Below are 23,494 nucleotides of genomic sequence, written 5' to 3'. Positions count from 1 at the left end.
TCAAGGGGATCTACTTTGAGGGCACACTGTAGCCAATTTAAGGCGGGGGTTAGACCAGGAGTAACTCGAGGAGCCGACACCTCCTCAGTGTTCCGGATGTTGACTCTAGGGTAGCTGTGCTCATGGCGCATCTGGCCCACATCTTGTCTGTATTATCCCTCATTTCCTTTACTCAGACCTTTGCTGACAGCACCATGGCTTCCAGCTCCTCTCCCACACTGCCTTCTGCTCTGTGAAGTCCAGTGTATCTGCTCTCGGGAATGTGTGGCCCGGAAAGTCAGAATCCTTGGACGGGAAGGAGGCTGGGTAGACAGCGGCAGACTCAAACCCAAGGGGATCTGTTGGGAAGCCTGGCTTGCATCCATTCGACAGACATTGATTGTAAGTGCCTGTTGTACTTCCTAAATGTCAGGACTGTTCTGGGTGCTGGCGATGCCCGAAATGGTCGAAAATCCCTCCTAGCATGGAGCTTATGTTCTTGTCGGGAAGACAAACAATTAAAAAATAAAACAGGGCTTCCCTTGTGGCGCAGTGGTTGAGAATCTGCCTGCCAATGCAGGGGACACGGGTTCGAGCCCTGGTCTCGGAAGATCCCACATGCCACGGAGCAACTGGGCCCATGAGCCACAACTACTGAGCCTGCGCGTCTGGAGCCTGTGCTCCACAACAAGAGAGGCCGCGATAGTGAGAGGCCCGCGCATCGCGATGAAGAGGGGCCCCCGCTCACTGCAACTGGAGAAAGCCCTCACACAGAAACGAAGACCCAACACAGCCAAAAATAAAAATAATAAATAAATAATAAATAAAAAAAATTAAAAAAAATTAAAAATAAAAAAATAAAACAAAAAATGTAGTATGTTAAATACTTGCAATTACAAGGGAAAAACATAAAACAGGAAAATGGGATCGGGAGTTTCAAGGAGAGGGATTTTCTACATTTAAACAAGATGACCTCAAAGGCCTCACTGAGCAGGTAACAATTGAGCAAAGATGGGAAGGAGGTGACGGAGGGAGCCATAGAGCCATATGGAGATCAGGAGGAAGAGCATTCCAGGCAGTGGGAACAGCCTGTGCAAAGGCCCTGGGGTGGCACACTTCGTGTGTTTGACCAGCGGTGAGGAGCCCCGTGCAGTTAAAGCAGAGTGAGGAAGTGGGGGGAGTGAGAAGTGAGCTCAGACAGGCTGTGTAGGCTGTGATTAGGGTTGTGGCTTTTACTCTTGGCGCATAGAGTACCAGCCTGCCCTGATTAGGTTTCGCCTGTCACTCTGGTGTGGAGAACGGGGTGAAGGGGGCCAGTTAGAACACTATAGCGGATCCCAGTGCAATGTGGCAGTGCAGCCACGGATTCATCTGAGGGTTCGGGGTGATGTCAGCTGATAAGTCTCCCTGAAGATTTAGTATGAGAGTTTTCAGGCTGAGAGCAAAAAAAGGGGTTCCCCCAAGGGCTTTTTTTGGCCTGTTTTTTTCTGATGGGTTGTTACAGTGGTCACCTTTCCACCGTTAGGAAAGTTGATGATGAAGAATTCCCCGGAAAAGCTCTCCTGCTCCAACTTTCGGCCTTCCCGATAGTCTTTCTGAAGATAAATTCCATGTTTATGGTGCTGAGTGAAATGCCCATCTCCCTGAGCAATTCTGAAATTTCCCTTGGTGACCTGCCTGTGTAATACACATCCCAGGGGCCCCAGGCTTTCAGACTTACAGTGTTTCCAGTTTCCTTATCTCACAAAAGCCTTGCAAAAACCTGTGGGGTGAGCAGGGCAGAAATGATAAACTTCAGCCATTTTTCAGATGAGAACCCAGACTCATGTGGTCCAATGCCTATCCAACGCCCAGGGTTAGCAAGTGGCACAGCCGGGACTCGAACCCAGGTTCTCTGACCCTCTAGCCAGTGGCATTTTCCCTGACTCGCCAGTACCTTCTTCTAAAGCAGCATTTCCAAATAGGGTCTGTATTAGTTTGCTAGGGCTGCCATAACAAAGTGCCACAGACTGGGTGGCGTAAACAACAGAGGTTTGTTGTCTTGCAGTTCTGGAGGCCAGAAGTCCAAGATGAAGGTGTGGGCAGAGTTGGTTTTCTCTGAGGCCTCTCTCTTTGGGTTTGTAGATGGCTGTCTTCTCCCTGGGTCTTCACACGGTCTTCTCTCTGTGTGTGTCTGCGTCCTAATCTCCTCTTCTTCTAAGGACAACATTTGTATTGGATCAAGGCCTACTCATAAGACCTCATTTTAACGTAATTACCTCTTTAAAGCCTCGGTCTCCAAGTACAGTCCCGTTCTGAGGTACTGGGGGTTAGGGCTTCAGCATGTGAATCTGGGGGGACACAGTTCAGCCCATAACAGGTTCCCTCACGTCCAGTCCCCTGAGGTGAGCCCCTCTAACGGCTGACACCACAGCCCTCGGACGAGCCCTTTGTAGGAAAATCACACGACTGCCAGTCTTTCTCCTCTCTCACTCCTTGCTTTCTTGCTGCAGCTGATCGGGGGCCTGGTCCTGTCAGTGGGGGTCTATGCAGAGGTCGAGAGGCAGAAATACAAAACCCTGGAAAGTGCGTTTCTGGCCCCGGCCATCATCCTCATCCTCCTGGGGGTTGTCATGTTCATCGTGTCCTTCATCGGCGTGCTGGCTTCCCTTCGCGACAACCTGTGCCTTCTCCAAGCGGTGAGTCCGCCCCACGCACCCCTCGGCCGCTGCTGGTGGTGGGGTCCTTGGCGTCCCCAGGAGAGCTGGGGAGAGCACCCCTGGGCCCTTGGGCATCCCAGTTATTCAGTCCTTGCCTCAAACCAGCTCTTTCAGAGGGTTTCCTGGGTCAGCCTGTCTGTGCACGTTGGCCCAAGAGTGCCCAGCCTCCTCCACTTCTGCGTAGAAAGGCTGATTTGAATACTGTTCTTCTTACTTAAACCCTGTGTTGGTCTGGACTGTCGGTTGGAGGTGGGAGAAAGCACACTCAAATGAGAGCAGGCAAACCCAAGAAAAGTTGTTGGTGGTGAGTCAGTAGCTCACGTAACCAGCAGGCCCATACTGGGTCCGGGGGTTTAGACGCCGCCCTCGGGCTCTCTCTCTTGCCACCTCCCAGCTGGACGCCCGATGCTGTTCTCAGGCTCTCTTTGCAGTGGTGGCCAGCAGCCTCAGGCCAACAGTCCTTATGGTTCTTGATTCCAGGGAATCTTTCCTGGTAACTCTGGCCAAGGTCCTAGGACTCTGATGGGCCTGCTTGGCCAAGTGCCTGCCCTGGGGTCAGGGGGGTGTCAACCCCCCTACCCCCCTTACTGGCGGGAGATGGATGGCTCCCCAAAGTGGGGGGTGCCGGGCAGGAGGATCTGTTTTCTCTGCATCCACGTGTGTGTTTGACCTCATTGTCCCCTTCACACAGGAAGCCCCTAAAAGCCCCTATGAGGATAGTCTCGGTGCTGCCTGAGCCTGGAAGTTATTGACATCAGTTTGGACAATGCCTGTTTCTGTGATAAAGGGGGGTGTATCCTCTAAGCCTCAGGCATCCCCTCGCCCACCCTGGGGGTCTGGGAAGCCACTGTGGAGAGCCTCTGCAGGCAGAGCTGGAAATGCTGCCCAGCCTGTCCCCTCTGGGTCAGCCAGAGCGAGGACCAGCTCTGCTTGTGGTGCGGGGTGGGTGGAGGGGATCGCGTTTCTCCACCTAGACCCTGCTGAGGACCCCGGGGACAAACCTTGATAACAGTCTGGCTGGGACAGCTGAGTCACTCTTCCTGACCACTAGCTCCAGCGACAGGCTTTCCCGGGAATGTCTGTCCACGTCCTGTGTCCTCACAGGAGGAAGGGGCGAAAGGCCCAGGAGCCGATACGAGCTCCGAGAGAGATGATTCTCCTTGTTGCGCTTGACCTCGGAGCAGATGGCCCTTCTCCTTCCCCTCTAGGTGAATCTCTGAATTTTGTTTTCCAGTTTATGTACATCCTTGGGATTTGCCTCATAATCGAGCTCATTGGTGGCGTGGTGGCCTTGATCTTCCGGAACCAGGTGGGCCTCTGGCGCATTTATTAGCCATGTGTATGCTAGTCACCCACTGTGTGTGTGTGCCCAGGGCTGCAAACTGGGGGTGCAGCAGAGAGCTGGGCAGATAATCCCTCGTGGAACATCCATTGGGCTGGGGCGACGGGCACTGAACAGGTAAACCGGAGAACAAGAAAACAAAACAGGCTGATAGCAGAGTGCCTGGGGTGGAGGCGGGGAAGATGCTGCTGAAAAGGAGCCAACCAGCTAAGGCTCAGAGGGAACAGAGGTCCAGGCAGAGGGAGCCACTGAGGCAGAGGGGAGCTTGGCGGGTCTGTGCACAGTGTGGAGGCCGCTTGGCTGAAACAGGTGAGTGATGGGGAGGGGGTAGAAGGTGAAGTTGGAAGGGCTGGCCAGGGCAGATCAGGTAGGGCCTTGGATTTTTTTTTTAAAGGCAGTAGGAAGCCTTTGGAGAGTTTTATGCTGGGAAGTGATGTGATCTGATTCACATTTTACTTGCTGCTGAATGGAGAGTGGACAGTAGGGAGACCAGCTGGGTGGGCCTTAACCACAGGCATGTCTACACCCTTGGAATCCAGGGGTCTTCTTCCTGTTTTATGATGGAAGGGGAGATTCCCATCATATTGATGGAGTCATTGAGGCACAGAGAGGTTAAGAAGCCCTCCTAAGAGCACGCAGGAAGATGGAGGCAGCTCAGGGATGCTTTCCAATCTTTTTTTCAGTTCTTTTTTTTCTCTCCTGCCCCAGCTTTATGGGGAATAATTGACAAATAAAATTGTGATATATTTAAACTGTACAGTGTGATGATTTGGTATATGTATACATTGTGAAAGGATTACCACAATCAAGTTAATTAATACATCCATCACCTCAAATAGTTAACTTTTTTTTTTTTTTTTGGTGAGAATACTTAAGATCTGTTCCCTTAGCAAATTTCAAATGTATAATACAGTATTATTAACTATAGTCAGCATGCTGTACATTAGATCCTCAGAGCTTATTCATCTTATAACTGGAAGTTTGTACCATTGACCTACATCTCCGTATTTCGCCCACCTCCTATCCTCTGGCAACCACTTTTCTACTCGCTGGTTCTATGAGTTTGACTTTTTTTTTTTTTTTTTTAGACTCCACATATAAGTCACTCCATATAGTGTTTGTCTTTCTCTGTCTGACTTATTTCACCTAGTATAACATCCTCAAGGTTCACCCATGTTGCCACAAGTGGCAGGTTTTCCTTCTTTTTTATGGCTGAATAATATTCCATTATATATACATTTTATATATATATATATATACACACACACACACACACACACACACAATGGAGAATATATGTATATCTATATATCTACATATCTGTATCTATATATGTATATATCTCACATCTTTATCCATTCATCTGGCAACAGACACTTAGGTTGTTTCCATATCTTGGCAATTGTGAATCATACTTCAATGAACATGAGAGTTCTTTTCCTGGCAGATAACTCTTTGAGATAGTAATTTCATTTCCTTTGGATATATACCTGCAAGTGGGATTGTACCACATATGGTAGTTCTATTTTTAATTTTTTGAGGAATCATCATACTGTTTTCCATAATGATTGTACCAATTTACACTCCCATCAACAGTGTACAAAGGTTCCCCACCAACATTTGTCTCGTTTTTTGATAATAGACATTCCAACAGGAGTGAGATAATATCTCATTGTGGTTTCAGTTTGCATTTCCCTGATGTTTAGTGATGTTGAGCATCTTTTCATATACCTGTTGGCCATTTGTATGTCTTCTCTGGAAAAATATCTATTCAGGTTCTCTGCCTGGTTTTTACTCAGATTACAGTTGACCCTTGAACAACATGGGTTTGAAATGTGTATGTCCACTTATACACAGATTTTTTTCAATAAATATAGTACCCGTATTTCATTTTACAGATCTTTAAATAACTAACTGTGAGGAAAAGTTTATGTTCGGTTAGAGATCACAATATGTGGAGTCAAAAGAACTAGTGTTTGAGTCCTGATTCTATTTAAGCTGTTTTAGCTTCCTGCCCTTGGGTGAGTTATTTATCATTTCCTTTGTTTTTGAGGCAGAAATGCAGTATGCAGATTTTCAACTGTGTTGGGCGTTGGCATCCCTAATCTCTGCAATGTTCAAGGGTCAACTGTATTTGTTTTTTTTGCTATTCAGTTGTAAGGGTTCCTTGTATATTTTGAATATTAACCTCTTATCAGATATATGGTTTACAAATATTTTCATAGTTTGCCTTTTTACTTTTTTGATTATTTTGCCGTGCAGAAACTTTTTTGTTTGATGTAGTCCCACTTATTTATTTTTGCTATAGGCGACATTGCCTATATGTTTGATGTCAGATCCAAAAAATCACTGCTAAGACCAATGTCAAGGAGTTTTTCCCTATATTTTCTTCTAGGAGTTCCACAATTTCAGGTCTTATATTTAAGTCTTTCATTCGTTTTGAGTTGATCTTTGTCTATGGTATAAGATAAGGGTCTAATTTCATTCTTTAGCATGTGGATTTCCAGTTTTCTCAACACCATTTATTAAAGAGATTGTCCTTTCCCTGTTGTATATTCTTGGCATCTTTGCTGGAAATTAGTTGACCATATATGTGTGGGTTTATTTCCAGGCTCTCTATTCTGTTCCATTGACCTATGTGTCTATTTTTATGTCAGCACCATACTGTTTTGGTAACTATAGCTTTGCAATATTGAAATCATGAAGAGTGATGCCTCTAGCTTTGTTCTTCTTGCTCAAGATTGCTTTGGCTATTGGGGGTTTGTTGTGGGTCCATATGAATTTGAGGATTTTTTTTTCTATTTCTGTGAAAGATGCCATCTGAATTTTGATAGGGATTGCATTGAATCTGTAGATTGCCTTGTCCCATTGGTTGTCTTTCCAATCTAGTTTTGCTACCTGTTCCTCCCTTTTTCTCTTTTCTACTTTTCAGACCATCTGCTCTGGGCTGGCAGTTCCAGGGTATTGGTTCATTTTTCAGCAGCCTTGAGGGGAGAGAGATGTTTATTCCATTTGCGAATGGAGATGCTTTTTTGTGCAGTCAGCAGGGCTCCTGGCCAGCCCACAGCTTTCCAGAGTTATGAGTGCTTTACTGACTGGAGCCCAGGTCCAGGCCAGGGTTAGCAGCGTCAGTGGTTTAATAAACAATCCCCTAAGTGAACAGCAGTTCTGGTTTCCCAGGTGCTTTCACAAAGGCGGATGACTTATGTTCCAGTGCCGGGTAGGTCAACAGGGGCTGTGACACCACTCCTTGCCAGGGAGAGAACTGAGCTAAGACGAAACCTCCAGGGACCCTTAGTCCTTACAGCTGAGGATACTTTGGGCCTGAGGTCAGGGGTGAGAGTTTCCATTATCCCCAAACCCTGAGGGCACCACGGGGTGAAGTGTGTTCCTTCCCCTTGGATGGGTTGTCCCCTTCATGGGGCCCTGTCAGGGGAAGGTCTCAGTGTGCAACCCAGGAAGGACCTTCACCTTCAGGGCTCCCAGCTCTTTGGAGGCTCAAGATGGGCTGTGCTGTCATATGATACATAATTCAAAAAATTTAAAAATGAGATACTAAACTAAGTGCAGTAAGATCTCCACAATGAAAAAAATAGGCCTGGAAAAATCTGGAAGGAAATAGAAATATTAACATATTAATTCATATCTCATCTGAGAGATGGGACTCTTTTTTTTCCCTAGCTCCCAAATTTTCTTTTTCTTTTTTTATAATCAAGGGGGAAAATACCATATAAAGAAAAATAATGTCCCTGCCAACTGTAATGCCATGCGATTTTGTAAAACGAGAAATGGGCCAACGGTGAGGATAGGGAAGGAGCTGCCTGGCTGTTGATGGTGGCAGAAAGGGGCAGCGTGCGATGGAGGAAGATGTGAGGCACAGTCAAGGTCAGGTTCCAGGAGGAGGTGAGTTCCCAGCTCCAGTTTTTCTTCACCAAGAGGAGAAGACAGATTTCTCTGAATCACAGTGTAACAAGTTCAGTCTCCAGCCCTTCAGGCTACCTCTTAACTCTAAGAATCCACTTGTGGTGACACATGAGGACAAGTCATCAGGCTAATAACTTCACACAGGGTTCTCAGGAAGGTGCACAGACCATGGCCACTGCCAGACAGCGAAAGATAAACAGACTCCCGAGTGTAAGGAAGAAACTCTCCACCAACCGCTGCCCCTGGGTGAGGTTTCTGCTGCCAGGCATGACCCAGTAGTTGGACTGAAGCAGCTTTTCTGCTTGTGCAGGGTCGAGTGGCTGTGCGTTGGAGAGCTGGGTGCAGAGCTGGTGGCCCCAAGGGCCCGGGCATTAGAAGCAGGAGAAGTGCAGCACCTTGAACCCAGTGGGGGGCGGAGAACCTGAATGACCGCCACAGCTGTCTGGGTCTCACCGCTCTTGACCTGCCATCACCCCAGCTTGTCCCGAGCCTCTCTGGAGGGTGTCGGGAGTTTTGGAGGTGGGCAGCTCCTGCCTGTGTGTTCCCAGCCAGGTAGGGCTGAGCAGGGACACCCAGAGGGCACTGGGCTGTAGCTGGTACGCCTTTACCCATCCCCGACCTCCTTCGCTCTACCACCAGAACAGTCAGGGGAGCGACCACTTTCCTGGCCTTGATCAGAGGGTGCTGTGGTCACACCCAACACCAGGCCATGGAATGATGGGCAGCACCCAGCCTGTTTATCATGGCACTGCCACTAGCAGGCTCTGGGTGTGACCATGAGGTCAGGGCAGGGAGAAAGGAGATAGCATGGCCTGCTTGGCTGAGCACCTGAGCATATATATATCCTTCCCACCCAGAAGAAAGTAGAGAAAGTTCTGCACTGATGTGGACATATTCCCACAGCTGGTGCCTCCCACTGTGGGAGTGAGAGCTGGAGCCCCAAACACCTGGGAGACCAAAGCATAACCCTCCCCTACCATGGGGATTAATCCTGTGACCTCCAGCCGGGTATTCCAGAGAACCTTGCAGAGTTTGCACCTCTTTCTTTCTCACTTCCTGGGTTCCTCTCAACCCTTGGTTGTCTGATGGGGCCCATCTCAGGGCTGGAGCAGAGACTGGGGTCTGGAGGCAACGAGGATAAATCCCCACCTTCTGGGGGTACTGAGGGGAGCCCAGAGATGCTGGCTCAGCCCAGGCACTAAGGGAGGAGGGAAGTCCTAGGCTGAGCACCCGCCTCTGCGTTATGAGAGCTGAGCTGCCAGCTATTGGGCCTCCCCAGCATGGGCCTCAGAAGCTGACATGAAGCGATGGAAGCCAGCTGGCAGCCTGTAGGAAACGAGGACAGCCCCGTCCCCAGAGGCCTGGTGGGAGGCTCCGGCTGCCAGCCCTTCCACTCTTGCCTTTCTGCCCCTCGGCCTCCCGTCCTGGGGGAGCTGCTGCCCCACGCCCCCCACCCCTCCAGTTCCTCATTTATTTAGGCTAAAAAAAAAAGGCTTTATTGATATTTAATTCACATGCCATATAATTCACTCATTTAAAGTGTACATTCAGATATGTGCAACCATCACCTCTGTCGATTTTAGAACATTTTCATGACCTCCAGAAGAAATCTGACATCCCTTAGCTATTCTCCTCATTCATTTAAAAACTCTCCAAGTGCCTCCACTGAGAGCAGTGATGCAGAGGCTTCAGATATCTTTAAAACTAGATTAAAAGAAAGAACTAGAAAGGGCAGTTCTTTGTAGCTTGAGTCTGGTACGTTGAACAATGTGCTCTGAAAATCCCATGGCCTTTGATGTTTGCTTACTCTTTGCTTAATTTAGCCCGGGCCACGTGCCTCTGAGGCCATGCCAGCCATTTGTGAAAGGTGGTTTTCTAGTCCTCATTGGCACTGCCCCTGCTGTGTGACCTGGTTTAGAGCAGGGTGGGGCTGGCACTGGGTGTGTTTGGCCTCTGGATGCAGCAGAGGAAGCCAGAATTCTCTTTTCCTTTCCACGCTCCCACAGGGCACGTCCTCTGAGTGGCTCCCCCAGTCCCTCAGAACGTCGTGGGATATAGCACCGTGCTTTACAGTTAATTAGAGTGAATTAATGACCTGCACGACCTCCACCCCCACAGGAACCACCCAAGCATTCTACACGTCTCCCTGGCGCGGGCACGCACACGCACATGCGCGGTGCCAAAGGCAGTGCACACGTGCGAGAACCAGCACAACCCAAAGAGCTCTCTGGTGGGAACTGGGGGCAGCTGCCGCCCGTGGAGCCTGGGGCCATCTGTTCCTCCTGTCCATCCCGAGAGGCCTCCAGCGGGGCCTCCCTTCCCCACAGGGCCCCGGTTCAGCTAGCCAGATGGAAGGCCTGATTTGCACAATGAGGGCTCTTTTGGAGTCCGTGCCTTTGGAAAATGCTCAGAGACTGAGGTGGTTTGGGGAGAGAGGTCAGGGCTGCTCACCAAAGAGGGAGGGAGAGCCTTTCCCCTTTTGGGCCACTGAGCGTCCCCTCTGCCGCCTGTCTTCCTGCCTGCCCTGGGCCTCCTGCCCTCATCCCACCCTGTTTCCTAACAGCATGTGACCCAGTGGGAGGGCTGAGGGGTGAGCCGCTGGAGGGGCTGGGAGGTGGCCAGTGGGCTGGGGTAGGTGGACCGGGACGGTCTGCAGTGCCTTGAGAGTGGAAGGAAGCCACCCCGCCTCCCATGAGTGTGGCCCTAGACATGTCCCTGACCTTGGACATCAGCCCCTGCACCTCAGTTCAGCCAAGGGCCCCTTACACCATGCCATTTAATGTGGCGAGCTCATTCCCTTGCCCTATCCTGGGTGACAGACTGATCCTGCCTGGTGTCCTGTTTGCTTCGACACCCCCAACCATGCTCCAGCTGGCTGGCCTGTCCCTTCGTCACCCAGAGGAGCAGGTACCCAAGGTCGGAAAGGCTGCAGGACCTGGGGGCCTCTGGGAAGGGTGGCCTGAGGCCAGGCAGCTTCCTGCTCTGCCCAGGTCAAGTGGCCAGCAAGCAGCTCTTCCACTGAGCCCCTGCCCTGGGATCCAGTGCCAGACCTGGGCAGGGCTGAGGGCTGGTGACTGCAGAGCCTCTCACATGGGAAGGGGGCTGGCCCTGTGCCTCCCGAGGCCTGCAGCTCCCAGGTCTTCTCCTGAGCAGCTGATTATCATCAGCAGAGGGTTTTCCTTCTGGCTACACAGATAGGTTTCCCTGAGCCAGTCTCCTTTGTCACCTTGGCTTTGAGCAGTGTGTGAATTTCAGGAAGAAGGTGGCTGTCACATCCTTCATTCCTCTCTTTTTGATACTGGAGATGGTTTGGGGAGATGGCCGCAATCTGAACCTTGGGTTCTTATCTTGGCTTCTATTTTTTTTTTTTCTGTTTTCCATATTAACTTTAATAACTGGTAACACATGACATTTTATGAGTCTAAGATTGTTAATATTGTTTCTCATTTTACAGAGGAGTTACCTTGGATAACCTATCCCCACACAGAGTTTTTTTTTTTGTTTTTAATTTTTATTGGAGTATATAGTTGATTTACAATGTTGTGTTAGTTTCTGGTGTAAAGCAAAGTGAATCAGTTATACATATACTTATCTTGGCTTCTTAAAGTGTATCAGGCCGGGAGTTTGACGCTTTGGTTCCAGCATCTCTCTGCCAGTGATCAGCAGGGTGACCTTGGACACGTCACATCACCTCTTTGGGCTGCAGGGTGTTTGTGAGGGGTCCCAGGCTAGGGCCTAGCTCTTGGACAAGACTTAGGGCCTTAATTTCTTCTGGGATCAGCCATTTTCCACTGATGACGTAATGGGTATGAAGTGGTACCATAGGGTATGTGTCTCCTGGAAAAAGAAGGACCTATCATAATAACAGCAGGACTTACTATGTGCCTGGCATCCTGCTGAGCACTTTTGTAGATTTAGTTTATTTGAATCTCCAACCTCTCCCAGGCAGAGGATTCTCCCCCACCCCCAGCCCCCATTCTGTAGAGGAAGAAATGGAGGCCCGGAAGTTGAATGAAGTGCCTGAGGCCTGCGCGGCTGCAGGGAGTGTTCTTGACCATGAGGCTTGACAGCCCCTCGCAGCCTAGTGTTTGAGCTTCAGAGCTCGAAGGTGTCTTAAACGTAGGCCTGCAGGGTTAGTTCACAAGTGGGAAACTGAGGCCCAGAGAGGAGGAGTAGCTGTGATGAGGCCTGCAGTCCCAGGCTGGGGCCTGGAACCCAGGGCCCTGTTGTCCCCGTGTACCCTGAGGGCGCCTCCCCTGGGAATCGTCCGGCTCCAGAGCTGAGAATGCACCCTTTGTGCCAGCACAATCTCTGATGATACACGGGCCTCCCTGCTCTGAAAGCCCTGATTGTCGCTGCGAGTGCGGAGCTGGGCTGCCCACGCTCCCGCCCCATCCCTTCCTGCTGTGGGGCCTTTTGTGCTCCTGGATCCCAGTACAACAGCCGGGCTGTTGATCCAGAAGGCCCAGTGTGACTGGGAGAGGGCGGCCTGCCAGCGCCCTTCCCGGTGGGGATTGTCCCAGCCCGAGAGGGAGGTGGGCCCTGTCATCTCCCTGCAGCGACAGAGAGAGGCCTGGAGGAGAGTCAGGAGACCTGGTTTCCAGTCCTGGCCGGGCCCCTAACCAGAGTTGAGACCTGCTCGGTGATCTGGGGAGAATCAAGCTCCCTCTCTGGGCCTCCTAATCTGTAAAACAAGAGCTTGGATAGGAGAGAAGAGTGGAGAGGAGGCCTGGAGGGCAAAGGGAAGGTTCCAGCACAGGCCTGTCTTTGGTAGTAGAAGGAGCACCAGGCCAGGAACCTGGGCAGCTGAGTCCCAGCCCTGGCCTGGGTGGGTTGTTTGATCTGTAAAGGAATGGGGTGCACCAATCCTGCATCCGATGGGCACTGGGGGCATGGAAGGGGTGCTTTGTGCAGGTAGGGACAGGGGCCAGCTGGGCATGTGGGCACTCTGGTTCAATCCCGACTTTTGGGAAATCTCGGGTGGGACTCTGGGGATGTGTGCTCTTCTTCCTTTGTAATTTCTCTGTCTAAATAGACCATCGACTTTCTGAATGACAACATTCGAAGAGGAATCGAGAACTACTATGACGATCTGGACTTCAAGAACATCATGGACTTTGTTCAGAAGGAGGTGAGCCAGGCGCTTTGGGTCAGACCTCTGCCTCCCATGCCCTTTGTCCCCTACTGGGGACCCTGCTCAAGAGGGTGGGGGTGAGGGTCACATGGCTTATCCATTCCCAAAGCAGGTGGCTGGCCAAGTTGGGAGGCAAGGGTGGGCCATGGACAGCCGCCAAGGGTAGGGATGCCAGGGCCTGACCTTCTCAACCAGCTCTCTACCCGTGTGCTTCGCCCACAATATACTTGCCCTACCTGTTCCTCTCCAGGTACACGGACCCTCCCCTCCTGGAAAAAAAAAAAACAAGGTCAGGGGTAGCAGCTACAAGCCACCTGGCAGTGTCTCAGGGTGCACCTCTCCAGTGGGTAAAGATCCTCCTTCTTTGAGGTGGGAGTGACCTCCAAGCCACCCAGTCCAGAGTTCCCTCTGCCAAGACCCTTTAGTGACAGGGAGCTCACTGCCTTGCCAAGTCAAGGACAGCCCCGATGGGGAGAGAGCTCTTCCCCGATTCCATTTCCCCCTGCATGGGGGAACAGAACAAGACTTCTCCTTTTCCTCGATGACACTTCTTTGAATGTGATGATTGTCATTTGGGGATGTCATCCGTCTTCCCAAGGTCCACCCAAATCTGTGGGTGTAATAATAATAGCAGTTGCAGGGCAAGCTGCTGCCCTCGGGGGCTTCTACACATCAATCTCACTTAGTCCTGAGCCTCAGCTTCCTCATCTGCCTCAAGGGGATACTAATGGTCCCTTCCTCTTGGAGTCATTGTGAGATTGCCTTGACCTATTTCAGAGGTGGTTAGAGCAGTGCCAGGCAAGTGATGAGACTTAGGTCAGTGTCAGCTGCAGTGATCGTCATCCTCACGTCCTACTAGGTGAGGACAAGCAGAGTTTGAGGGCCGAGGGCCCACTCAGCCCTGGCAGCGCTTCTTTGGACATGACCTTGGGGGCGTCAGCTGGCCTGATCCCCGTGCTAGCCCTCAGTGGGGACCAACATCTCACCGCACCCAGGGCCACCCGTAGTGGCCACACCCTTGGCTCAGGCCTTCGACGTAGTCACAACAGGTGCAGCCTCTGGGAGGCCCTTCTTTGCCAGGGATGTGCCTGCCAGCTCTGGCCATCAAGTGGAGCAAAATGCTTTTATTGGAACCAATCTTCAGCTGGCTTGCAATTTTCATTTCTTCCAGGGTGGAATGGCGGGATGACTCATGCTCATTGGGCACCCTGCTTGGTGCTGAATGCCTCATGCATGGCTTCCCTTTGTAATTCTCAGCTCAGCTGTGCAAAGCTGGCATTGCTTTTCCTGCTTTACAGTTGAGGGGTCTGAGGCCCAGAGAGGCTCATTGACTTGCCCAAAGTCACACAGCATGGAGTGGTAGTGTGAGGATTTGAACTCTGGCCTGATGGCAAAGCAAATGCCCTTTGCACTGTACCCCAAAGAGGCACTTCCAGATCCCTCAAACTGATAACCTAAAAATCTCTATGAGGACTCTGAAAGGGTATCTGCTTTGTGTTTTTACTAAGACCTTGGACCATATCACTCCCCTGGTTAAACCCTGCAGTGACTTTCCATCACTCAGAATATCATCCCAGCTCCCTGCTTGTTCTGGCTGACAAGGCTTTCATGGTCTGGCCTCATGTCCTCCATTCTTGCAGGCTCTGCTCCAGACATGCCTGCTGCTGAAATATAACTACCTCGTCTCTGCATGGGGTCTTTGCATGTCTTGACCGGCTTTTTCCTGTTGTTCATGTTTCAGATTAAATGACATCTCCTCAGGCCTTTCCCGACCTCCCCGCTCCTTCCCCTGTTTGCCGTATCCCTGGTACCCAGCACTACCTCACTGCCCTTTTCACAACGGTGATTCCTCTCTGTCTCCCTCTGCAGATGGGTCCCATATGGGCAGGGCTGTGGTGCTTTTGCTCCCCCTTGTCTCTCTGGCACACAGAACAATGCCCGGCACACACCAGCATCTCAGTGGAGTAACTGCTTCCCCCAGGCGTTGGCATCTGTATAGGGGGAGATGCAGGGAGGGGCTAAGCTAAGGGGAAAATGATGCCAGCTGTGCCATCGCTTCAGTCCTGAGCCCAGGCCAGGGTGTGAGGTGTGTGCCCCTTTGCTAAGGGCAGGACAGGCAGAGCTGGGGCAGGTGAGGAGAAGGTCAGTGTGGTTCAGGGACCCCTGGGTTGTGGGGCTTCCCTAGAATCCTAGTCTCTGGGACCTTAAAGGCCAGCTCCTCGGGTTGAGCGCCTGCCCTGGGGATGTGAAGATGGAGTCCGGTTGTCAAGGAAGGACGTTCCCTCCAGTGTTTAGTCACCACCCCGCTATCCCACCAAAAGGCTACCCAGCCTTGGCTTTGCATGCCTCTCCAGTGACGGGTCACTCAGTACCTACTGGGCAACCATGCCGCTTTTGGCGAGCTCTGACCCGACAACGGACGCCTCATTTGCTCCCTGTAGCTCCCCCTACCAGGGTGACCCCCATCATAAATCACATCGTCCATCCCCTGGCAGGGCCCCTCCCTGCCGTCTGCCCGGGGCCCCGGCGGTGATGGCAGCTCTCTTCCCCGCTTGCTTCCTCCCTCAGTTTAAGTGCTGTGGCGGAGAAGACTACCGAGATTGGAGCAAAAACCAGTACCACGACTGCAATGCCCCCGGACCCCTGGCCTGCGGGGTACCCTACACCTGCTGCTTCAGAAACACGGTACCCACTGCTCCTGGGGGTTCCCGGCTGGTCAAACGCTTCTCTCACCTTTCAGGACAGGGGTGGTGGGGATGGTTGGGTGTGGCAGGCAGGAGGTGGTGGTCATTGTCGAGGCTTCCTGAGCCTCGAGGGCTACTAAAGGGGGTGAATCTGGGAGGGGGGGCGGGGAAGTCTTGTCTTATTAGTAGCGGTCGTTAACATCTACTGAGCACTTACCATGTGCTGGCCTTTTCTAGGTTCTTTAGTTGTATTAACTCAGTTAGTCTTTTCAACAACCCTGTGAGGTAGGTACCGTTATTTCACCCACTGTACAGATGAGAAAATTGAGGAACCAAAAGGTTAGGTGCTTTGCCCAAGGTTGATGGGACTGGGATGAAATTCAGGCAGCCATCGTCAGAGCTGCACCCTGGACTCCTGTGCAAGCCAGGCGAGGAGTAGGAGAGGGTCCAGGCCGGGGGGCTTAGCAGGGTGGCCAGCTTGACAGCCGTAGCCAGAGGACCAGAGCAGGGCCTGAACTTTGGGCATTGCTGGTGGACTTTGGGCTTGACGTCCTGGTGACCATCAGCAACAGGGCATTTGGAAGGGGTCTGGTGATGTAACCATCAGCCTCCGCCTCTCCCCAGTGGGATCCTCGCAGCTCTATTGCCTCCTTGGCCACTTGGGAGGCTGCCCTGTGCTGTCACTGCTAATAAATGAGAGGCTTGGTCAATCCTCTGTTTGACTAATGTGTCCAAAAACTGCATGGTTTCTGGGTTGGAATGAGGCAGAGAGCTTTGCAATTACACCCTGAAGAGTCATGGAAAATTTCTCTTCTGATGCTCCACCATTCTGTGCCCACTTCCAGATTCTGTAAACCGAGCAGCTGCTGGTAGGGGTGGGGGCCTCACCCAGTGAGTCAGGGAGCCAGTGCCAAGTGCATTAGCCCTAAAAAGGCTGGGCCAGGAGGGGAGGCTTGTTTGGAAATTGTAGCTGCCATTTTAGGGTAGCTTGCTGTGCAAGCGGAGTGCTGGGGAAGAGCCCGGGTTTTTTAGGGAGGCCTACGGGGGGTGACCCTGAACTTCATCACCCAAGGCAGTGGCACCTGAAGGTCCAGGTTGAGATGTGGAAGCCCAACTTGTATTCATTCATTCATTCAACAAGTATTTATTGAGGACCTGCCAGATGTTCTACATTCTGAGGATACAGAAAACACACAGAGAACTTTTGCCTGCATGGAGCTGACATTCTTTCTAGTGGGTAAAACTGACAAGCAAAATAAATAAGTAAAAGAGATAGTATGCTAGAAGATGATAAATGCTAAGGAGAAAAATAAAGCAGGGGCATGGAGGATTGCAATTTTAGATACTGAGAAGGTAGGTTCTCAGTAAAACCCTGAAGGAAGTGAGGGAGTGAGCCATGTGTATCTGGGGATGGGAATTCCTGGCAGAACAGCAAGTGCAAAGGCCCTGAGGTGGGAGTTGCCCTGGTGAGTTTGAGAAACAGTGCAGAGACCAGTGTGGCTGGAGCAGAGTGAGTGTGGGGGAGGAGAGTGGCAGACAAAGTCAGGGAGGTCATGGGTGCCCTGATGGCCATGGTCAGGACTTAGGTTCCCTTGAGTGACAAGCAGTCAAGTGACAGGGCTTTAGTAGCTGAGTAGCAGATCTTACTTAGGCTTTACCAGGACCACCCTGTCTGCTGTGGGAACAGAGGTGACGTGGGGAGTCTGGTTAGGGGCTAGTGCAGTGGTCCAGGTGTCACAGCTAAGGCTGTCCGGGAAGTGGGCTCTGACATGCTGGTTAGTGCGCAGGAGGCTTAGTAGGAGGTGCGCTCAGGATTGACACCTGTAAGGGAGGTGACGGAAGCTGGGCTGGGCAGAGGGAGAGGCTGAGCAATGATGCAGGCTCAATGGGGGCCTCAGCTGCCTCTCCGGGAATGTCCTGGGATGTTCCTTCAGAGTTGTCCCATACTGGGGCAAGGGGAACAGGCCTTCATACCTCCACGTGCACCAGGCATTACATGAGGAGTGTCCCACCCGGAAGGGACTTGCTGGCTTGTTCAGCAGAGAAACAGAACAAGTAGGATGTGTGTGTGTGTGTGTGTGTGTAAAGAGATTTATTATAGGAAACTGACTCACAGAATTATGGAGGCAGGCAAGTCCCAAGATCTGCAGGGTGAGTCGGCAAGCGAGAGCCAATGGTTTAGTTCCAGTCTGAGTGCACAGGCCTGAGAACCAGGAGAGCTGATGGTGTAGTTCCTGTTTTAAGGCTGGCAGGCTCAAGGCCCAGGAAGACCCAATGTTTCGGTTCAGGTCTGAAGTCAGGCAGGAAGAATTCTCCCTTACTTGGGGGAAGGGCAGCCCTTTTGTTCTATTCAGGCCATTGACTGATTGGATGAGGCCCACCCACGTTAGGGAGGGCAATCTGCTTTACTCAGGCTACTGATTTAAATGTTAATCTCATTAAAAAACCACCCAGAATTAATGTTTGCATAGATATCTAGGTGCGTCACCCCAGGGCCTAGAGAAGAGTTCTGGGCTCTAGGGTTAGGGAGGCCTCTGCTGCTGCATGTGTGTTCCCTGAGGGCAGGAGCTGTGGTTCTACCTCCAGGGCTGGAAGCACACTGAAGAGTAAGTTTATTCTTGTCACCTTCTTACATACCATATAGTTTACTTATTTATTATGTTCATTGTCTATCTCCCTCCCTAGAATAAAAGTTCCATGAAGGCAAGGACCTTTTTTTATTCTTCTATATTCCCAACGCCTAGAACAGAGAATGGTACATAATGAGCGCTCAGTATTTGTTCAGTAATGACTGAATGAATGAACAAATGGGGTAGGAAGCACCTGCTCCCATCATGCCCTCGAGCACTTGCTCCCCAGACCTGACCTTCTCCCTGGGGGTTATGTTCTTGGCCTAGAGGGGCCACAAGTGCCAACCGACATGAAGTAGATGCTCGGTGTTTTGGGGTCTGAGGGCGCCTGGGGGACAGTCTAGACTGAGGGAGGTTATTTTGCCCACACATCAGGCCCTGACATTTAGACTGATCTAGATGACGTCTGAGGTTCAACCCACTCTTTTGGAAAGAGAGTAGACAGCCCTCCTTGCCTTCCATGGGCTGGGATTGTGTCCAAAGTCACTCCAGCCAGCGTGTCTATGTTCTGCCATGTGCCCAGCCCTGGGATAAGCCCTTTATGTTTATATCTCACTTTATATTCAAAACAGCCCCGTGGGGTACCTTCTCAGATCACCATTGCTTTATGGAAGAGACCAGGGAAGCTATTCATTCATTCATTCATTCATTCATTCAACAAATCCTTATTGAGTGCCTGCATGTGCCATTCCCTCAGCAGCCCACCTAAGGTTGGTCACAGAGCTCCTAAGTGGCAGAGCAGGACCTGGACCAGGTAACGTGATGCCAGAGACCACACTGGCCACTCTGCTGTCCTGCATTACTGCTGGAACCTGTGGCACCCTGGTCCCACAGCAGCTTTCACTTAGATGTGAAGGGATGGGACCGGGACATCGAGCTTTCTCTCACCTTCTAGAAAATAGAGGAAACTACACAAGGGCTCAGGCAATGATGGGAAGTGCCCCTGCCAGTCCTGTGATATAGGTCTGCTGGGAAGAGATTTGATGGGTCTAGGGCCGACCACAGCTTCCCCTGCACCTAGATGAGTCAGCCGCTGGGAGTTCCTGAGAGCAGCTCTCTTCCCAGGAAGGAGGCTGGGCGGCCCTTCCACTGGTGGGTGGCTGTCTGCAGGAGCAGGGAAGTGTGGTCAGAGGTCTGGCTTTGCCCTCAGGTAAACCCCAGCTGGCCAGGGCCCTGGCTGTGGTCTGGGATTTTCTTTCATAAGAGCCAGCGTAGTGGGAGTGGCCCAGCCCTGACCTCAGACAACGCATAACCATATCAGCAAAGCTTGAGCTTGGGGCGGCTGCAGTGGGGGAGCCTGGGGCAGTGCCCTTTCCTCTGGGTTCCTAGGCTGCCGCGGGTGAGGCAGTGAGCCTCCCACCGAAGCGCCCCGGAACTGGCCTTCCCGCCTGTCCTCCCTGTGCATTTCTTGGAGGCGGGAGGTTAAGATGCAGACTTGAGCCAGGCTGCCGGGGTGGGAATCTCAGCTCCATCCATACTGGACAGTGCAACTCTCTGCACACTATAAAATGGGGGTCAGGGGGAATAAAGTCTTCTACGGTAAACACTATGTAAGTGTTAGCTAATACACATTTCTGTTTCAGACAGAAGTTGTCAACACCATGTGTGGCTACAGAACTATTGACAAGGAGGTAACGTCTTTGAAATCTCTTTCCTCCAGAAGGGTTGCCCTTCCTGTCCCATCTCCAGGGTGATCAGAGGGGCTACCAGGGGTGAGGCTCCTCGCTGCTGAGATTTCCCAACATTCCTGGCTGTGAAAAGGAGCCAGGGACTGCCCAGGTTTTCTGCCCTACCCAGAACAGGAGGACTCGGGGAGCCAAGAATCCCCCCAGGCTGGGAAAGGCTGGCTGCCAGGGTGTGCCGAGCACCTAAAGTGTGAGGCCACCGAGGCCACCGTGCCCTTGCCAGTGCCCCCGGCATGTCCCTGTGCCTGGCCGGGCTCAGCAGCAGCCTGCCTCTGCCCTTGGAGCTGCCCATTTGCAGACGACACACACTGGCTTCCTCAGCCTGGGACCCAGGAGTCCCTTGAGGAAGAGAGCCTCTGGAAGGTCCCTCCTGGCTCAGCTTCCTGGGCATTTCTCCTGGACTTGGAGACAAGCTGGGGTGGTGCCGAGAAGGGAGCTAAAAATAATGGCGACTTGAGATGCCTCTGAGCAGTGGTTCTCAAAGTGAGGTCCTCAGACCAGCAGCAACAGCAGCGCCTTCCCCCCAGCCCCCCGCCCCGGGAACCCGTTAGAAACGGGCATTCTTGGGGTGGCGCCAGCAGGTGATTCTGACACACGTTTAACATGCAGAGCCACAGACCAGCAGTGGTTCTCCAACCATCAAACCCAATGGCCAGTTTTTTTTTTTTTTTTTTTTTTTTTTTTTTTTTTTAATAGCTACTTTATTATTTATTTATTTATTTTTTTGTTTGTGTTTGGGTCTTCGGTTCGTGCGAGGGCTTTCTCTAGTTGCGGCAAGCGGGGGCCACTCTTCATCGCGGTGCGGGGACCGCTCTTCATTGCGGTGCGCGGGCCTTTTCACTATCGCGGCCCCTCCCGTTGCGGGGCACAGGCTCCAGACGCGCAGGCTCAGTAGTTGTGGCTCACGGGTCCAGCTGCTCCGTGGCATGTGGGATCTTCCCAGACCAGGGCTCGAACCCGTGTCCCCTGCATTAGCAGGCAGATTCTCAACCACTGCGCCACCAGGGAAGCCCCAGTTTTTATATTAAACACTTGGTAATGCCCTATTTATTATTCCAAAATGAAATTCACAGATAATATAACCTACCTACACACGTAATTCCAAAACAAGTAACATAATGATTTGAGATAAAAGGAGAAATAAGATAAAACAATTTACAACCATATACCGTATTTCAACATGTACATGCTCTGGCACTAGACAGAAAAAGCGAAGTGGTTGGGTGTTTACACTGCCAGGGGCTTCTGATACTTGGGAGGGGTGTTGTGTGGACCACTTGCATTACCATGGGCGTATTTTTGCCATTGACATGGTTTTGCAAAATGGTGAACAATTCTTGATGAAGTTGCCAACAAAATAAAGTATAATAATTCCTTAGTTTATCTAATATTCTTTCTACAGAATTCAGTGCATAGTAAAAACATGCAGAAAACACTTTGGTTTTTATGTCCCTGGAGTTAGGCTTTGGGCTCAGATAATTATGGATGGGTTTTCACCCATCCAGATGCCCAGGGGACATCTAAGAGGCAGGTAGTCTGGGAAGTTGTCCGTGGAGTAGGATTGCCCAGAGCTCTACAGTCCCTCAGCCCCCAACCCCAATCGCAGTGATAACCAGAAGTGCCACCACAATGTCCGCAGTGCTCTCTAGGGAACGGTACCGCCTGCTGAGACCCAGTGACCTAGAGCCACCTTCTCATCGCATTGTATACGAGAAACTGAGGCCCAGAGAGGCTGAGGGACTCGCCTGGACCTGGGGTGAGTGGCAGAGTTGGGACCAGGGCTCCCAGGCGAGTGCTCAGCCAGACTCCTCCCCGGCAGCGCCTCAGCGTGCAGAATGTCATCTACGTGCGGGGCTGCACCAACGCCGTGCTCATCTGGTTCATGGACAACTACACCATCATGGCGGGCCTCCTGTTAGGCATCTTGCTCCCTCAGGTGTGCTGGTCCCGCCTCCACCAGGGAGGGGAGCTAGAGGTGGGGATGGGGTGGGCAGGCTGCGGCTTCAGATGATGTGTGGCTTGGTGATTGCAGAGTACAGAGTAGGCACAAAGGGCTGCGGCGAAGAGGGCTCTTGGACCAGCCACCTGGGCTCACCCTGGGAGGGCTGGAGGGCTGGAAGGAGGGGGTGAATGGCCTAGAAAGTGAGTGACATAGCTGGGGGGGAAATAGGAATCTCAGAATGGAGGGTCTCTGGGATTTCCTGGCAGGGGCAGAGGAGGGCCCGGGCTGGGGCCACTGGGGTAGTGGGGGCTAGGGACTGCCGGAGAGGGCCACCCAGATGGCCAGCGGGCTCTCACCCGCCCTGCCCTTTCTCCTCAGTTCCTGGGGGTGCTGCTGACATTCCTGTACATCACCCGGGTGGAGGACATCATCATGGAGCACTCTGTCACCGATGGACTCCTGGGCCCCGGCACCAAACCCAGCGTGGAGGCAGCAGGCACGGGGTGCTGCATGTGCTACCCCAATTAGGGCCGTGGCCTGGGGCGGCAGCTCCAGAAGGACCGTGACAGGACAGCTCTGCCCAGGCCACGTCGTGCGGGCCGGATAGGACTGTGGCCCCTCTCTCCACATTCGGCACTGACCAAAGCCCCGGCTGTGTTTGCTCAGGGCTCCCAGGCCGCCGCCTGTCTGGTGGGTGGAGCCCCTCCCCGGCGGCGGAATTCTGTGCGTGCCCACCCTGCTGGGCGTGGGGAACAGGGCACCCCTCCTCCAGGCTCCGGCTGCTGGGGAAAGGGGAGCTTGGCGCGGGGCTCCGGACCCATTTCATTTCTGGTAGTGCCTTGGCCTTGGTGTTTGTGCCCCTTTGAGGGCAGTTTTGTAGTGATTTGTAATCAGGGAGGGAGGAGAGCCTGTGTGCCCCGAGGTGAAGGAGCAGAGGGGAGGGGTGCGGCCCCCAGGCCCCAGTCCTTCGGCCTCACCCCTGAGGCCACGTTGGGCCCGTTTCTCAGCCTCCCGGGTACCTTGAGCCCTCCACAGGGCTGCTGCTTTGTTGATCCTGTTTTGTACCTGATTTTTATAACATTCATTTTGTACACAGTTAACAGGAGTTTCCGACTAATCAAAGCTAGCTGTTCCCCCCATTCCTCTTCCCCTACCAAGCCAGTTTATTAATCAGACAATAAAGACATGATTTTTTTTTTTTCTGGTTTTTTGTTTGTGCTGTTTGGGTTGAGAGTGAGGAAGACCTCCAGTTGGGCTTGGAAACCCCTTGTTGGTGCAAAGATCGAAGGGGAGGCACCCTGAGGCCAAGATTTGGGACAGTTTGGGACACTTGAGGCCCAGGAGGATCAACCGAGGCTGCCTGTTCCCGGCTTGGAATGGCCTCTCTCATCCTTTGGTTTGTGGGCTGGGCCTGGAGCCTCCTGTGCCCGTCCTTCCTGCCAGGAATTCACTTGCGGGAAACCTCAGGGAAAGAG

At 52.0% G+C, this 23,494-nt stretch overlaps 1 protein-coding gene across 1 annotated transcript in view; it reads left to right on the top strand.

Moving 5' to 3' along the window:
* TSPAN15 (tetraspanin 15) overlaps window positions 1–23,217 on the top strand; it is a 50,528-nt gene extending 27,311 nt beyond the window's left edge. The window contains exons 2-8 of the mRNA XM_059899690.1: window positions 2,472–2,657; window positions 3,913–3,987; window positions 12,980–13,075; window positions 15,647–15,763; window positions 19,976–20,023; window positions 21,897–22,013; window positions 22,398–23,217. Coding sequence (XP_059755673.1) covers window positions 2,472–2,657; window positions 3,913–3,987; window positions 12,980–13,075; window positions 15,647–15,763; window positions 19,976–20,023; window positions 21,897–22,013; window positions 22,398–22,547 — 789 coding nt within the window. The 3' untranslated portion in view covers window positions 22,548–23,217. The remainder of the gene's footprint in view (window positions 1–2,471; window positions 2,658–3,912; window positions 3,988–12,979; window positions 13,076–15,646; window positions 15,764–19,975; window positions 20,024–21,896; window positions 22,014–22,397) is intronic.
* Window positions 23,218–23,494: the final 277 nt, after the last annotated feature.

The sequence above is a fragment of the Balaenoptera ricei genome, chromosome 16 (assembly GCF_028023285.1).
Source record: "Balaenoptera ricei isolate mBalRic1 chromosome 16, mBalRic1.hap2, whole genome shotgun sequence".
NCBI classification, from domain to species: domain Eukaryota; kingdom Metazoa; phylum Chordata; class Mammalia; order Artiodactyla; family Balaenopteridae; genus Balaenoptera; species Balaenoptera ricei.
Note: the sequence above shows the minus strand (reverse complement) of the source record. Positions and strands in the feature narration are given on the sequence as shown.